The sequence below is a fragment of the Abramis brama genome, assembly GCF_963993115.1.
Source record: "Abramis brama genome assembly, chromosome: 13".
Lineage (NCBI taxonomy): Eukaryota > Metazoa > Chordata > Actinopteri > Cypriniformes > Leuciscidae > Abramis > Abramis brama.
Genome location: NC_139975.1, coordinates 15,109,771 through 15,126,093, shown reverse-complemented (window position 1 = coordinate 15,126,093; position 16,323 = coordinate 15,109,771). Strand labels below are relative to the sequence as shown.

General features: G+C 39.1%; 1 protein-coding gene across 2 annotated transcripts; it reads left to right on the top strand.

Annotated features, from left to right (window-relative positions):
* Positions 1 to 674: 674 nt before the first annotated feature.
* On the top strand, positions 675 to 16,024 carry fbxo38 (F-box protein 38). Of its 2 annotated transcripts, XM_084133328.1 has the most exons (21): positions 675 to 1,035; positions 1,261 to 1,492; positions 1,606 to 1,739; positions 3,097 to 3,260; positions 3,360 to 3,525; positions 3,625 to 3,900; positions 4,088 to 4,181; positions 4,273 to 4,403; positions 5,758 to 5,928; positions 6,111 to 6,253; positions 6,506 to 6,704; positions 7,289 to 7,426; positions 7,531 to 7,698; positions 9,439 to 10,020; positions 11,206 to 11,306; positions 11,437 to 11,539; positions 11,627 to 11,793; positions 12,364 to 12,509; positions 13,080 to 13,183; positions 13,484 to 13,597; positions 14,349 to 16,024. In XM_084133328.1, exons 2-21 carry the CDS (start codon positions 1,362 to 1,364, stop codon positions 14,525 to 14,527), a joined length of 3,411 nt encoding a protein of 1,136 aa, XP_083989454.1. In that variant the 5' UTR covers positions 675 to 1,035; positions 1,261 to 1,361; the 3' UTR covers positions 14,528 to 16,024. The 2 variants fall into 2 exon arrangements, with proteins under 2 accessions (XP_083989454.1, XP_083989453.1); XM_084133327.1 differs by having other exon boundaries at positions 11,437 to 11,793.
* Positions 16,025 to 16,323: the final 299 nt, after the last annotated feature.

The window sequence follows — 16,323 nt, the reverse complement described above, 5'->3', positions numbered from 1 at the left end:
TTGAACGGTATAGTGTATATTGTGACAAAAGATTTATATTTTTGAATAGTAAATGCTGTTCTTTTTAACTTTTTATACATCATTGAATCCTGAAAAAAGTATCACAGGTTAATATATATATATATATATATATATATATATATATATTTATTAACCAGCACGACTGTTTCCAACATTGTTAATAAATCAGCATATCAGAATGATTTCTGAAGTCATTGAAGACTGCAGAATTTGATGAAAATTCCGCTTTGCATCACATAAATAAATCATATTTTAAAGTGTATTAAAAAATAAAATCATTATTTTTAAATTGTAATAATATTTCATAATATTACAGTTTTTTTTTTTTTCCTGTATATTTGACCAAATAAATGCAGTCTTGATGAGCATAAGAGACTTGTAACAAAAAGTAATGTTTCCAAACTTTTGACCGGCACTGTAGGCTGTGTGTGTGTGTGTGTGTGTGTGTGTGTGTGTGTGTGTGTGTGTGTGTGTGTGTGTGTGTGTGTGTGTACAGTACAACAACAGCCTAGGAGATACAAACATTAACAGTTTCCCTTTCGTTAGTATAGTAATATATTAAATCCATTTACCAATTATTCGCGTCTTTTATTTTGTAAAAAAAAAAATTAACTGAACTTCCTGTTTGTGTTTGGAAGGCTAACGCTGGCTTCACATCGCTACTGAACGCGGAATCAGATAGACAGCTGCTGCTGGCTGCTCGTACTCAAACTGGCCACAAATCTCACTTATGAGCTTGGCTGAAAATAAGAAGAGATAAACAGACCAGTTTCTGCTGAACGATTCGCTTTAAAAGTCTTGTTGCAGCACTGTTAGGTCTACATCCTTATAAACAGTGGTGAGGTTGCTAACAGCTGATTGCTAGCTAGAGCTGGTGATCATAACCTCAAACAGCAGCATCATCATCTCTCCACATGCTGCTGATCACTGAACGGCTCAACTCTTCTCCATTTGGGCCATGATGCCTCTAAACAACCGCTGTTAAGATCATAACATAGCTCCTGCTAGTCTGCTGTGAGTGTTACAGCCAGTCTGTTGTAGATTGTCCATTGTTTGATGAGTCATGGAGCTTTTCTTCTGTTTTTACCTCTTTGAGCTGTTGTTCTGTTTTGTTTTGACAGCCATGAAAAGGATTGTTTTTGGATTATGGTAGTTTATATGGATTTATATGTAATGTGAAAGTGACACCCTCGTTCTTTGTCTCACAGATGTTTACTGCTGTATTTATTCTTTACACAGGAGTTGAGTGATGATTGTGTGTTGATGCCTCAAACAAGAGGATCAGGACAGAGGGAGTGAGCTTATTACCTTCCCTTGGTGGATATCTCACTGTCCTGGACATGATGGGCCCACGGCGGAAGGTCGCCAGGACTCATAGTTTGGGGGGAGGAACTTTTAGCTCTCTTGGGCATGAGGAACCCAAAGACTACATCAACGAGCTCTCGCATGAGGTGCTTTGCCACATATTCCGGTCAGTACAACACCCCACCACTAGTTAGTACAATAGTTAGCTCTACCGTATCAGCAATGCTATTACCATCCATCCATCTGTTCTCCTAACTGCTAATTATAATCTCCCCTCAGATACTTACCCATGCAGGACATAATGTGTATGGAGTGTCTTTCACGGAAACTGCGGGAAGCGGTGACTCTGTACTTGCGGGTGGTGAAGGTGGTGGACCTCTGTGCCAGCCGGTGGTGGGAGTACATGCCCTCAGGTAGATGGCACTCTTGATGCTCCTGCTCTGTGTCATTTTTGACTAGTGAGATCTGGTTATAACTAAACCTGGAATAAACGTGTAGTCCATAATTAAGTATCATACTCCTTTACAAACACTGATCCACTCAGCAGGTTTCTGTCTGATTTGAAAGATTTCACATCCCTCTACCCTGCATGTTTATGGTTTAAAAGTTTTTGTTAGGCTTTTAGTGTACTACTCTCAGCTCAGTTTAACATGTTATACCATAGCCTTCTTAAGTTTAGTGGTTGATGTTGATATCTAGAGAGCTAGATGGTCAGTGGCTGATGTAATGCCAAAATAATAAAATACATTATCCTTCAAAGGTTTGTGCTCCGTAAGAAGACTCTTATGCTCACTAAGGCTGCATTGTTGATCAAAAATATAGTAAAACAGTGATATTGTGGAACTATTATTACAATTTAAAATAATTTAAATAATGTAATTTATTCCAGTGATTGCAAAGCTGAATACTACTGCAGTCGTCATTGTCACATGATCCTTCAGAAATCATTTCTAATTTGCTGATTTGGTGCTCATGCAATATTTCTTATTATTGCCAATGTTGAAAACAGTTGTGCTGCTTAATATGTTTCTGGAAACCGTGATTATTATTTATTTTTTCATAATTCTTTGGTGAATATAAATTTCTACAGAGCAGCATTCATTTGAAATATAAACATTTTAAATATATTTACTGACATTTTTTTTATAAATTGAATGCTGAATAAAAGTATTCATTTCATTTAAAAAACCCAAACTTTTGAATTGTTGTGTGTATTACCAGTATAACATGAATTTAATTATATGTATTATTTAAAGCTTCCTTGTTTTGAATGTAAGTCCAACTCTGCGTCTGAAATCAAATACTTCCATGCTATATAGTATGCGAAAAACAGTACGGCAAAATATTAGTATGTCCGAATACAAAGTATTTGAAAAAGTAGGCGAAAAGTCCCAGGATGACCTACTACTTCCGTCGAGATTCTGAAGTGTGCATTCGATGGACACTTTACTGTCCCATGAAGATTTATGAATGACAGTGAAGAGACTCAGCTGACGGTGGTTGGTCATGTGACAGTAAAACAACATCGTGGATGTAGTACATCCAAATGTCATTCATACTTCCTATATTCATACTATATGGAGCGTATTTTTTTTAACGGTAGTGAAGTAAATTCAAATTCAAATGTAGATTAGTACACGATTTCAGACGCAGGTCTGTGAATCCAAGAAGTCCTAAAGAAGTTTACTAGTCCTAAAGCCATGAAATGTAATACTTATTGTCGTTTCATTGTCATTCTATTGTTTGAACCGTCATGTGTCCGTAACTTAGGTTTCACAGACTCCAGTTTCCTCATGCTGATGAAGAAGATGCCTGACTTGGAGCAGCTGTACGGTCTTCATCCACGTTACCTAGAGAGAAGAAGGGTCAGAGGTTATGAGGCCTTCAGTATTCCTGGTGTTTTGGAGGCTCTACAGGCCTGTCCCAACCTTATAGTGAGTTCATGTTAGAGATAATTGTCATTTCAGTTTATGGAAATGGAAGTGTCTGTTTTCTACTACAGTAGAAAATGATAACAATATCTGCGCTTATAGGGAGTTGAGACATCCCATTTGGAGCTGGTGGAGGCCGTATGGAACTACATGCCTCAAGTTCACATTTTAGGGAAGTTTAGGAACCGTAACGGGGCCTTTCCTATTCCTTCAGAGAACAAACTTACCATTCCAGCTGCTGCTAAAATCCAGACCCTCCATCTTGTTGGTGAGTTTCAGATTGCCCCCATTGTGCAAACCTTTGTCCCATCATGTATCAGCTTGGTCAAATTTTGTCTCAAACCTTTCTGTCTGAACTTTCCTATAGGTGTGAATGTGCCAGAGATCCCCTGTCTGTCCATGCTCAGACATCTGTACCTGAAGTGGGTGCGCCTCACTAAGCCTCAGCCCTTCAAAGACTTTCTCTGTGTGAACTTGCGTACGTTCGTCATGAGGAACTGTGCCGGTCCCACCAATTCTCTTAAGTATGTGCCTCTTGTCACTGGTCTGGCCTCCGCCCGCAACTTGGAGCAGCTGGAGCTGGTGAGGGTGCCCTTCTTAGGGGGACTGATTCAGCATGTGGTGGAGGATAGCTGGAGGTCAGGTAACCACAAAATTTTGCCAGCTCCTTATAAATTGGAGGCATATTAAAATTACTGAATAATATATTGCTGTATTGCTAAATATTTCTCATTGTCCACATATTTTGAGCAAGAAATGAGTATGCAGTGTCCACTACTAAAAGAACGTTCCAGGGCTGTGCCATTTTGTCTAACGTACATCTCTTCTAGGAGGGTTTCGTAATTTGCACACAATTGTTTTTGGTGCCTGTAAAAATGCACTTGAAGTGGATCTGGGCTACCTCATCATCACTGCTGCTCGCAGGTAAATCTATAATGTTTAAAGAACATTATTAACTTACACTGACTTTTGTATAGCATTAGAGACATTGACAGAATCGACTTTGGTTGTACAGGTTGCATGAAGTTCGAATCCAGCCTTCTTTAACCAAAGATGGGGTGTTCTCTGCACTGAAGATGGCAGAGCTGGAGTTCCCCCAGTTTGAGACTTTGCACCTCGGATATGTTGATGAATTTCTGTTGCAATGTAAGTCATTGTTATATAATGTGAATGATCACATCTTGCTGTCAGGAGCATCATGGATGCAGATGTTACTGTAAACAGTTTGGATGTAAAATTGTCAAAGTATGACTTTTAGCTTATGTCTTTATAAGCATGGCCGTAGCCAGCTAAGAGGTCACTGAGGCAAACTAATAAACTTTTGTTTAATTTCGCCATTTTTTTTAATTGAAAATAAGCCTAAAAAAAAAGTGCAACTGTCAATGTGAGGGGACAAGAAACATTAACAAAGCCGTTTTCATCATATTTAGGCATAAGGGTAATAATGAATGTGTACATATTGTGAATGAATTTAATAATCTTAGTTGCCTAGCTTTCCTGGTAGCCTTCAGTAAAATACATTTTCTAAGAAAATGATTCCTAAAACATAGATATCAGTTAACCCTATGTTTACTCTCTTCAGTGACACAGACTAAAATGAAAAGACTATTAGTCAAAGCTCAGCTTTAGGAGGGGAAGAGACAGGGCAAGATAAGGAGACTTGAGAGAAAAAAAAAGAGTGATGGAGATTAGGAGAGATCAGGTATTGACTAATAATATACTGCCCACTGGCATGGTTTTAAAGCTATTGTTATCCAACTTTTTTGCCTTTAAACGTCTTGAAATGCACATATGTAGAACTAACCCCCCTAACTAAGCTAACCTTAGTTAACCCTTCCTACGGCCCTGTTTATAAGTATAATATATGATTATATTACTTTGAAGTTATCTGTTGCCATCTTTAAAGGGGTATTTCAGCCCAAAATGAGCATTCTGTCATCACACCCTGATGGCGCTCCAAACTCGCAACACTTTCATTCACCTTCAAAACACAAATAAATGTTTTTAAAGGAAACCGAGAGATGTTCTGTATGTTCCTCCATTGAAAGTCCATTTGACCAAAACCTTCAAGCATCAAAAAGTTCATAAAGACATCATAAAATTGTCAAGCAAGCATGTTTAAGTATCTGTTGACCAAAGTTGATGTTCTGTGTATTTATGTTTGTCAATGCCTCAAATGAAATGATGTATGCCTAAATGAAATCTGTTTATCATATAAAGTGATCATGTCTCTTCAGAAGAATTGGATTAAACTGCTTGATTCATATGGATTAATTTTATGATGTCTTCATTTCACTAAAACATTGATGTTTCAAAAAGTTTATAGTCTTTCAACAGAAGGAGAGAAATATGTCAGGTTTCATTAAAAATATCTTCATTTGTGTTTCGAAAATGATTGAAAGTCTTATGGATTTGGAACGACAAAGTAAATGATACCAGAATTTTCATTTTTGTGGGAACTAACCCTTCAGTTACCTGCAATAAAACATGTTTCACACAGGTAACATGAGCCATGCTGAGTTAGTCAAATACGGTCTTGCTGATGTGATCGAAAATCCAGGAATCATCACAGACATTGGAATGAAGGCTGTTAATGAAGTGTTCACCTCCATCAAGTATTTGGTCATTTATAACTGTCCACATCTTCACAACCCACACAACTGGATCACAGGTAATGGATTCACCATAATTTATTTATGTATTTCCTGAGCTAATGATGGAACTCAAACTATTTTATTTAAAATGTGCCATTTCTATCAACAATATCTAGAAAGTCCTCAACTTTACAGTTGATTTTAAGCATATTTCAGTATTCGTTTTTTAATCTGACTGATAAGCCGCTCTTTGTTAAAGACCATTCGCGCTGGAGTCGGTTGGTGGACCTCACTCTGGTGCGCTGTCATGCTATCAAGCTGGAGTCGTTCAGTCAGTTCATTGAAATGCTTCCCAGCCTGGAATTCATCTCTCTGGATCAGATGTTTCGTGAACCTCCCAAGGTGAGCATGGGAGCCCATGAGAGTTGATGGTGATACCTTTGATATACTATCATTTGGATATCATTACTATTTGTGGTAAACAGACAGTTCAAGGTCTTTCCACCGAGATGAACCTCAGCTGATCACAATATGTGTACTTTTGAACGGTAAACAGAAATTACAGTGTGAATGAATATAGCTATAATATAATATCGATTATGCTATAGGAGTTGAAATGTTGTGAGTCATATTCATTTCATTTGTTTACTGCAGGGCTGTGCCCGTGTGGGGCTCAGTGCGGGCACGGGTATCGGGGTGTCATCTGCCCTGGTCAGCAATCAGAATTCCAACAATGATAATGACAACAATAACAACAACAATCACCAGAACAATAATGATGCAAACATTCCACCAAATAACAACAACAACCAGGTTGAAGATGTGCCTCAGCAAAACCACCATGTCCCAGAGGGTACGTATACCATTCAAAAAAATGTTGGGGTCTGAAAGTATTTGTTTTTTATACAGAAATGAACACTTTCATTCAGCAGGGATGCATTAAGTTTATTATAATTGACAGTAAAGACATTTATAATGTTGCAAAGAACTCTATTTAAAAATAAATGTGGTTCTTTTTAACTTTCTATTCATCAAAGAATCCTGACAAAAATGTTTAATGGTTTCCACAAAAATATTAAGCAGCCAACTGTTTTCAACATGCATAGTAATAATAAGAAATGTTACGGCACCAAATCAGCATATCAGAATGATTTCTGAAGGATCATGTGACTGAAGACTGGAGTAATGATGCTGAAAATTTTGCTTTGCCATCACAGAAATAAATTACATTTTAAAATGTTCAAATATAAATATTTGTTGTAATTTTTCACAATGTCACTATTTTTACTGTATTCTTGATCAAATGAATGTAGCCTTATTGAGTATAAGAGATTTCTTTCAAAAATATTATAAAAATCTTACTGACTGCAAACTTTTGAACCTCTAGGGTTTTTTGCTTGTTGAAAGGTTTGAATTGACTTTTCTGACTTTAATCAGAGATTCCCAATGTGGAGGGCATGGTGGCAGACAACATGGAGCCTGAGCCGGTTCTTGTGGCCGTCAATCAAGAGGAAGAGACCCAGGGTTCCAGCCAGACTACTAATCCTTCGCTTGAACAGGATGAGGAACAAGCAGGTCTGAAGAAACACTGTAAATAATTTTAACAGATAGGTTACATTTAATAATTAACCAATAATATACATATATTTTTTTGCTTTCTCTTTTATGATTTAATTTAGGCCCTAGCGGAGTTCAAACCGCAGTGAAGAAGCAGTCGGTGGTGGTGTCTGACTCAGACAGTGAGGACGAGTACAGTCCAATCAGGACGCCAGCTGCCGCCCGCTCTCAAGGCCAGTACCCTGAGACAGAAGCCCAGGGGAAGAGCAGCACGGCTGTGACTCCACATGGTAGTTAACATTTAAAATACTCTTAGCCACTGCAGCGGTTCATAGTACAAAATCATTTTAAACACATTATTCCAACATGTGGAGTAAAAAAGTGTTTAAATATTTTTGAACAAAAACTTGAACTGAGTTGAGCAGGTTAATGACACTTTTATTGTGTAGAGTTGCCTTTGAAGTAATTTCATAATTGCATCATTTACAATAATGTTAAGCCCCTTTCACACAGCATGTTGATCCTGGGAAATTGCCGTAAAATTGCTAGAGTGCCTTCTGTGTGAACGCAAACACGTCCTGGGATTGATGCCGGGATCGATGCCGGGATGGGGACCTAGTAACATTGCCGGGATCAGTCCCAGAACGCGCCCTGTGTGAACAAAAGCCAGGACCAATGCCGTAAGGGGTGTGTCGTAGTGATGACGCACGTGCCATCGCAATGACGTAGTTATCATGCGACTCTGTTGCTCTTAGAAGAAAGTTTGTGTTCGTCATCAACAAAGAAAGAACGAAAAAATTTCTGCAAACTGGAATGAAGCAGAGACCAGGGAGCTCCTTGCTATTCGCGCTGAAGCTGAGATCGCAACATGTTTTCGACGCGTACGTTACACGTCACATCCTGACGTCACATGTCTTTACGGGATGCGTGTGAACGCACTCACAGATTCCGGAAAATCACTGGCAGTGCGAATGAACCAAAATCAAACGATCCCGGGACAAATCCCGGGACACATTATCCGTGTATTTTCCGGAATCTCTGTGTGAAAGGAGCTTAATTTTCCTGTTTATTTTTGTGAAGCTGCTCAGAAACCACCTGTACTGTATAAAGCGCTATACAAATAAATGTGATATGACCTAAATAAAATTTAAAAAATGGAAGAATTATCAATAAACAGCAGTTAGTTCTCAGCTGTGAGGAACATAGTCCAGTTTGACTAAGTGCTGTCCTCCTGTATTGCCCTGTTTAATGAACAGACAGTCTGAAGGATCCTGAGGCCCTGTTTACACCTGGTATTAAGATGTGTTTTGGTCGATCGGATCACAAGTGGACGCTAAATACAGGTGTAAACGGTGTCTAAAACGTTTTGAGTTTGTCCACTTTTGACCACTTGCAGAGGTAGTCGAAAACCAGGTTGCATTCGACCGAATTGCTTTCGTAGTGTAGACGCTCATGTGCTCGAAAGCGTTCGAACAGCCACAAAAGACAAACGCCTACTGACGTACTGCGTAAACATTATGGGAAGCACGTTAGCCACACGGGATTTAAACTTTGTTGGCTGGAGACCCATGTTTGGTTTGAAGACGAAAAACGACCAAGCACAATGTTTTCTCACCATTACTGATTTCTTGCAGCTATCAGAGTAACTAAAGCTGATGCCCTCCGTATGTTTTTCCGTCGTCTCCGGGCGCGTAAATGTGTGTAAATTGCGCAATCTTATTTTGTCCATTAGATCGAAAGAAATCTGAAAAAACATACATTTATACCCTCCCCTCGATGAAATCCGGACAGAAGTGGTTGAAAGTGGACAAAAGAGATGGATAAAAATACCAGGTGTAAACTGGTACGTGTCTCCCTCATCTACTTGTTTTCCATCGACCAAAACGCATTTTAATACCAGGTGTAAACAAATGAACTAGCAAAAGCTCTAGTGTAAAAACACCCTAAGAAACAAGAAAAAGTCTGCGCTGAACAAATCTCATCTTGATGGCTAATTATGCTGATATGATTGTTCTGCTGTATTTTGGCAGGTAAAGGGAAAACTCCGCTGCGTAGACGTGGACCGCACCCTCAAGAGTTCAGCTGTGAGAAAGGCTGCCAGGTAACCAGCGAGCAGATCAAGGCTGACATGAAGGCGGCCACTGAGACGGCTGAGCGTGGGGCCAGAGACAGAAACAGTGGATCTGGGCCTGCTTCAGGCTACACTGCCGGCAGCTGTGTTTGCTCCATCCGCTGGAGGGAAGACTCGGCCAATCAGGACCAGGGTGAGGCGGGTAGAGGGGACGATGACATGGTAAGGACTCGCTGCACGTGCAGCAGGTCTCGTCCCGGCTCTGAAAACAGGACTCATAGTGGCCACGGCCTGCCGGCGGGGGACGAGAACCACAGACCAGAACGTGTCAGCCCAGAGCAGAGAGCAGGGGAAGATGAAATGGAGAACAGTCACTCCAACGCTCCACCCAGGACGCACAGCTCATCTGAAGGGCATAGTGAGAGGACTGCAAGCCACCAGCAAGGCTCGTCACACAGAAGCCCTACAGACGAGTTCCCCAGGAGACCTGTCACTCGTGCCCGCAGCAGACTTTCCTCTGTGCCCTTGGTTTGTGAGTCAGGTAAGACCAGAGCAGAGGTTCCTCACAGTGGGACATCAGAGAATCTATTGAGCAATGGAAAAAAGCACAGTTGGGCAAAGGCTGTCCCTCGGGTGTGCCATTTGTGCATAGCATAAAAGCAGATGGAGGAATGCTGGGGGTCTGGATTTCTCCACTGCCAGTCCATATTGGCAACTATACTGCAGTATATCTCCATGTGTTCATGACATTCAGATAAAGTGGCACCACTGTTTTGACTCCTAGTGAACCTACAGTGCTGAGAAGAAGGGCACATGTAAGAAACTAGAGTTTTAAAGGGTTAGTTCACCCAAAAATGAAAATTTTGTCAGTAATTACTCACCCTCATGTCGTTCCAACCCCGTAAGACTTTCGTTCATCTTTGCAACACAAATTAAGTTATTTTTGATTAAATCTGAGAGCTGTCTCACTCCTCCATAGGCTTCTATGGGATCGAAACTTGCTGGCCCAGAAAAGTTAGTAAAGGCATCGTTAAAATAGTCCAAGTGACTACAGTGGCTCACCCAAGTTTATCAAGCGTCGAGAATACTTTTTGTGCACAAAAAAACAAACAAAAATAACGACTTTATTCAACTATTAATTTTCTTCTGTGTGGGTCTGAGTGAATTCATGTAGTGTAACAGCGCAGCGCTTCTGTGTGTTGTCCGTCACCACGTAGGCTCACGCATCACACACATGACCAGCGTCGGCCAATAGTGAGCCTACGTTCTGACGTACAACCCAGAAGCGCTGCGCTGTTAGACTACGTCCTTGATGAATGAAAGTATTTCTTTCTTAAAATAATCTTACTGACCCCAACGGTAGTATATGAATGGTAATGTAAAAATGCATAGAATTTCTCGTTTTAGATGAATATTTCTGTAAAAAATTTATTTAAAAAGTGAATCCCTTACTCAACTTTTGATCAAGTTTTGAAAGCCCACCATAAAAGTGGTGTTCATGTGAACCGAGAATCTTGACACCCCTCAATGTTCAGTTCATGAATGAGTCATTCTTTTGGTTCGAATCAGTTCAGTGAATTGGTTGATCCATGGAAGTCCTGCAAGTTTAAAACAACACAAGGCTAATCTATATTGCTATGTTGCCCATGATATGCAAAATAGTTAGTCCATCAGTAAGACTTGCAGTTAATTTCTACTATACCCCATCACTTGTTCATCTGTCCAGAACTGCCCAAAGCAAAGCCTCGGGCTGCAGTAAAGAGAAAACGTATGGCAGACAAGTCCACCAGCACCAGTGACCCTGTAACTGAAGACGACCATGTGCAGGTGGGTTCATAGTCTGGTTCACTCAACTATACGTTTCCTTAATGCAGAACACAAGTGTCCAAGAGTCTGTTCATATATATTTGGGGCCACTCTGTATGTGCAAAACACATTTATTTTTCACATCATACAGGTGCTCAGCCTTAAATCCAAAAACCTGGTGGGAATCACACTTACAAACTGTGGCATCACAGACCTGGTCCTTAAGGAGTGCCCCAAAATGATGTTTGTCCATGGTGAGTTTATAAAAAAACACGTTGACATCGACATGCATGTCAAACTGTATCAGATCCTCATGCGTAATTTGATTCTTTCTTCCCAAGCGACACGCTGTAGGGTGCTAAAACACTTGATGGTGGAAAGTGCCCCCATAGTGAACCGCTTTGACTACGCACAATGTAAGAAGTTGGATATGGAGCAGGTGCTTGACCAGATCTTACGGATGCCCGCAGAGAGAAACCGCATCATCTACATGAGGCCTATGCAGCAGGTCAGTGTTATTCTTAGGTTGCCATGACAGTAAAGAAAGCAAGGATGCATTAAATTGATTAAAAGTGACCATTTTTTTTAAGCCCTTTAAAGGGTATTTGAGGATTACCCTCACCCTCAAGCCATTCTAGTTGTATATGACTTTCTTCTTTCAGATGAATACAATCAGAGATATATTAAAAAATGTCCTGGCTCTTCCAAGCTTTATAATTGGCAATTTTAGTTTATAACGTTTTAAATATGGATATTTTCCTTATACAAACGGTGGGCTTCACTTCAGAAGGCCTTTATTAACCACCTGGAACCATGTGGAGTACATTTATGATGGATGGATGGATGCACTTTTTTGGGCTTCAAAATTTCATCCTCCATTCATTGCCATTATAAATCTTGGAAGAGCCAGGACATTTTTTAATATATCTCCAATTGTATTCGTCTGAAAAAAGTAAGTCATATACACCTAGGATGGCTTGAGGGTGAGTAAATCATGGGGTAGTTGTTATTTTTAGGTGAACTATCCCTTTAAAGCACAATATGTTACACTTATGTACTTTTCAACATTCATCTCCAGATTGATTCTCTGGCTCTGGAGAAAAAGCTCTTCAGCGGTCCGTACCCATACCATATTGCTATTATCCATGAGTTCAGCAACCCACCCAATGTTAGGAACAAGGTGCGCGTACGTAGCTGGATGGACACCATTGCCAACATTAGCCAGTGAGTGGACTACATTATCCATAGAGTACTGGTCAAACTAAGACTTCATAAAACTGCTTTTTATCACTGTTTTGCATCAGAAGTAAGAATATTTTAGTTTTAGCAGATTGATATAGACCAAAGAATAAAATATTTGTTTTGTGTGTATCATCTTTATAACTCTGTATTTAAAAAGTAACAATAATGTGTCATTTTTTTGTGACTTGTTTCATTACAATTTGATTCTGCAAAAATTATGCTGACTTTCCAAATGGTTAATTTGATTCCCCGGGGGCCAGTTGCATAAACATAGCCATTATGTTAAGACTGTGACTTAAGTACTAGTACGACCAACTAGCAGGTAGTCAAGGGGAAATCAGTCTTACTTTTTAGCATAAAATTAGACCAATCTCCGTTTTTATGTAACTGACTGTTGTGAACAGTCTTAAAGGAAAAAAACGTGATCACTAACTTGTAAGACTGGTCTTAGCAGTTTATGTAACTGGCCCCTGCTTTGTCCACCAGATGGCAATATTTTCTTATCATGGTATACCCAAAAGCTCACCAATCTGTGTTTTTGTCCTTTACAAGAGAACTCATCAAGTATGAATTCTTTCCGGAGGCCACACGGACGGAAGAGGATGTAAAGAAGTTTCCCAGCTATCCCTGGGGCCGAGACATCTACACATTAGAGGGTGAGAGGAAACAGATCAGAGTCCTTTGAGACTAGCTCCAAGTTCCCCTCGCTTCCTCTGGAAACACAGTTATAGTGGTGTGTGTGTGTGTGTGTGAGTGAGATATTTACAATTGCACTTACATCCGTTACATAAAGCTAATAATTATCTTAATAGATGAGAAAATTAGCTGGCTTCCATAATGTTGAATCGGTCCGTAAATGTTTTAGTTATAAATGTTTAAATGTTTAAAATATAAATGTTTATAAAGGAATAAAAAAGTAATGGCGTTCAATCTTTCCCACACTCCCTGTGCTTTAGGAGTAGTAGATGGGGCGCCGTACTCAATGATCACAGATTTCCCATGGCTTCGCTCTTTACGCACAGCAGAGCCCAACAGTTTTGCTCGATACGACTTTGAGGATGATGAAAGCAGTAAGTAACACACTGTCCATGATAAAATACTGAAGTTCAGGTGTTATTATTCATCACAAAACAATGATTCAAATGCTGATGAATCCTAGCTATGGCACAGCTGTTTAGCTGTGATCTTTGTTCAACCATACGTTTTCCCTTTTTTTTTTTTTTTTTTTTTTTTTTTTACTTTTAGATTTTATTAATCTTTCTTATGCTCACCAAGGCTGCATTTATTGTATCAAAAACTAAAATATATATATTATCTGTTTTAATATATTTTGAAATGTAATTTATACATGTGATGGCAAAGCGGAATTTTCAGCATTAGTGTCACATGATCCTTAAGAATCATTCTAATATGCTAATTTGCTGCTCAAGAAACATTTCTGATTATCAATGTTGAAAACACTGCTGAATGTATATTTTTTATATTAAATCTTATAATACTTTTTCTCAGAATTCTTCGATGAATAGATAGTTCAAAATAACAACATTTGTTTAAAATATTTTGTCATTAAATGTCTCTACCGTCACTTTTGATCAATTTAATGCATCTTTGCTGAATAAAGGTTTTTTTTTTTTTTTTTTTTAAATACTGACACCAAATTTTAAACAGTGATGTGTATTTATTCCAATTTTCCCACTTTTCCTTCTAATATGTCCCTCAGTTTTAAAAGTAGTCCCTCATTTAAAAAAAAAGAAAAGAAAAATCACAGTATAAACATCTAACTAACTCCCTCTCCCACTCTGAAATGTTCCTTTCCGTCAGCTACTATCTATGCGCCACGGCGTAAGGGGCAGCTCTCGGCCGACATCTGCATGGAGACGATCGGCGAGGAGATCTCAGAGCGACGGCAGACACGTAGGGGCGTTTTCCAGCGTGTGGTGGTCGTCTTCATCCACTACTGCGACGTTCGGGGCGAACCGGTGGATGACGACTACATCTAGAATGATCACTGCTCAGCTGGAGGGCCTGGAGATGCTGGAGAGAGGGTGGAGAGCTCTTCAGCCCTCTGCCAGCCTCTGTGTGAGAACAGAAAGCCTCAGTGGTGAATACCAAGGCATTTCCAGTTGCCTTTATCTCTGAGTTGACTTGAAACAAAGAGTAATCGCTTTCAATCGGCCATTGTCTTTTTTGTGAGTTCATTCTAGACTAATGAACTGTAGAGTAATGGTGTCACCAGGCTGGTTTGCTTGTGTTCATTACATGAAGGATGAATTGCAAGCCTTCCATGGAGCGGCAGCACACTTGCAGTAAAGTGGGGTGATGGTGTCAGCAGTTGCTTTGTTGCTACGGTTGTGCGCATGGGAAAAGATATGCAGAGTCACAAAAGTTGGCATATAAAATCACTTGTTTGGTGAAGACAGAAAGATTTTTTTTTTATTTTTAAACCCAGACAGGGTGTTTTGGCCACTTGGCATAATATCCCGGTGTGTATCTGCACTGTTACAGGCAATAACATCGTTCTAGATTTGTTTTAGTTTTTTTGCTCCTCATACCTTTTCAGAGACTTTTTATTTTATTTATTTTTTTAGAATTTCATATTATTTTTGTTTTCCTTTTACCTTTCCCCTAGAGGTTGGTGTGTGTGGTGTTCACTATTAACAGTGTTGGTGTCAGTTTAATCCAGAACCTGGTGAAGAGATTAAATGTTTCTTGGCCCATGAGAGGAACGTGGCAGAATCGGTGAATAAATGTACCACGTTTTACTTTTCTGTGGTCTTCATAGAGCTAAAAACAAATTGTGTAACAAAGACAAGTTGAGAGTATTTTAAGTTTTATTTTTGTTTTTTCCCTTCATTCAGACTATTTTTATGGAACTCCAGTAGAATAGTTTTAAATCAGAAGCACAGTGGATAAAGTTGCCAGGCATATCCCTTATTCATCTTCAGATGACTTGACCCACATTTCCTTCTCACAAACTCACTCTCTTCATATGGTGAAGCATCTTCAAAAATGGCCCTGTGCCATTAACCTGCATTGTAACCTACACCAGAGGATAATAGTCAGCATTATGGGTTTCTGGATTGTTTCTTTTCTCTTTCTTGCCTAGTTCTTTACATAGTTGTTTAAACATTTAAAATCGACAAATGGAAATAAAATAAAATGCACAATGTGTATTAACTGTCTGCTTGGTGCAGGATAGATTTCACCAACTCGTGTTCGTAAAGAGTAGTTTGGGAAACTAGTCTAATTAAGAGAGAGTTGCAAGTCCAGGAGCTATTGATGCACAAAACCCCATCTCGCTGCTCTACTTTGTGCTTTTCTGGGTGACTCACTCTGCCATGTTTCAAGAGCCAAGAAATTCCATGGATTGAATCTGCATACATACTGAGCACTGCAGAAACTTGTGTACAAACTTTGTGTACAGATATTCTGTATTTAAATGATCTTCCAAGATTTGTTTTATATGTTTATATAAAAGAATAAATATTTCACCAAGACGTTCTGTCATGACTATTTTTGATTTCTTATCTCGTATTGTTTATATCTTATGTATAATAATAGAACTGTATTAGATACATATTTTATTTGCTTAAAAATTATTCATAATTGATCAATTCGTTAATTAATCATTTAGACCAATTTGAGGAATGATATTGTTGGGATCACTTTTAAATATAAAGAGAGCTATAAGCTATATAAAGAGAAGTCCACACCATCTTTGTTTATTATGAGAAATCTCTACAATTATTTCCTCTGCTGCTTAAAATGCTTGAGCTCATATATATATATATATATA

Coding starts and splice junctions, on each gene's coding strand:
- fbxo38 (XM_084133327.1), top strand. CDS start 1,362: ATGATGGGCCCACGGCGGAAGGTCGCCAGGACTCATAGTTTGGGGGGA. Junction 5,929..6,110: donor CCCACACAACTGGATCACAG/GTAATGGATTCA, acceptor TCTTTGTTAAAG/ACCATTCGCGCTGGAGTCGG. Junction 10,021..11,205: donor GCCCTTGGTTTGTGAGTCAG/GTAAGACCAGAG, acceptor TCATCTGTCCAG/AACTGCCCAAAGCAAAGCCT.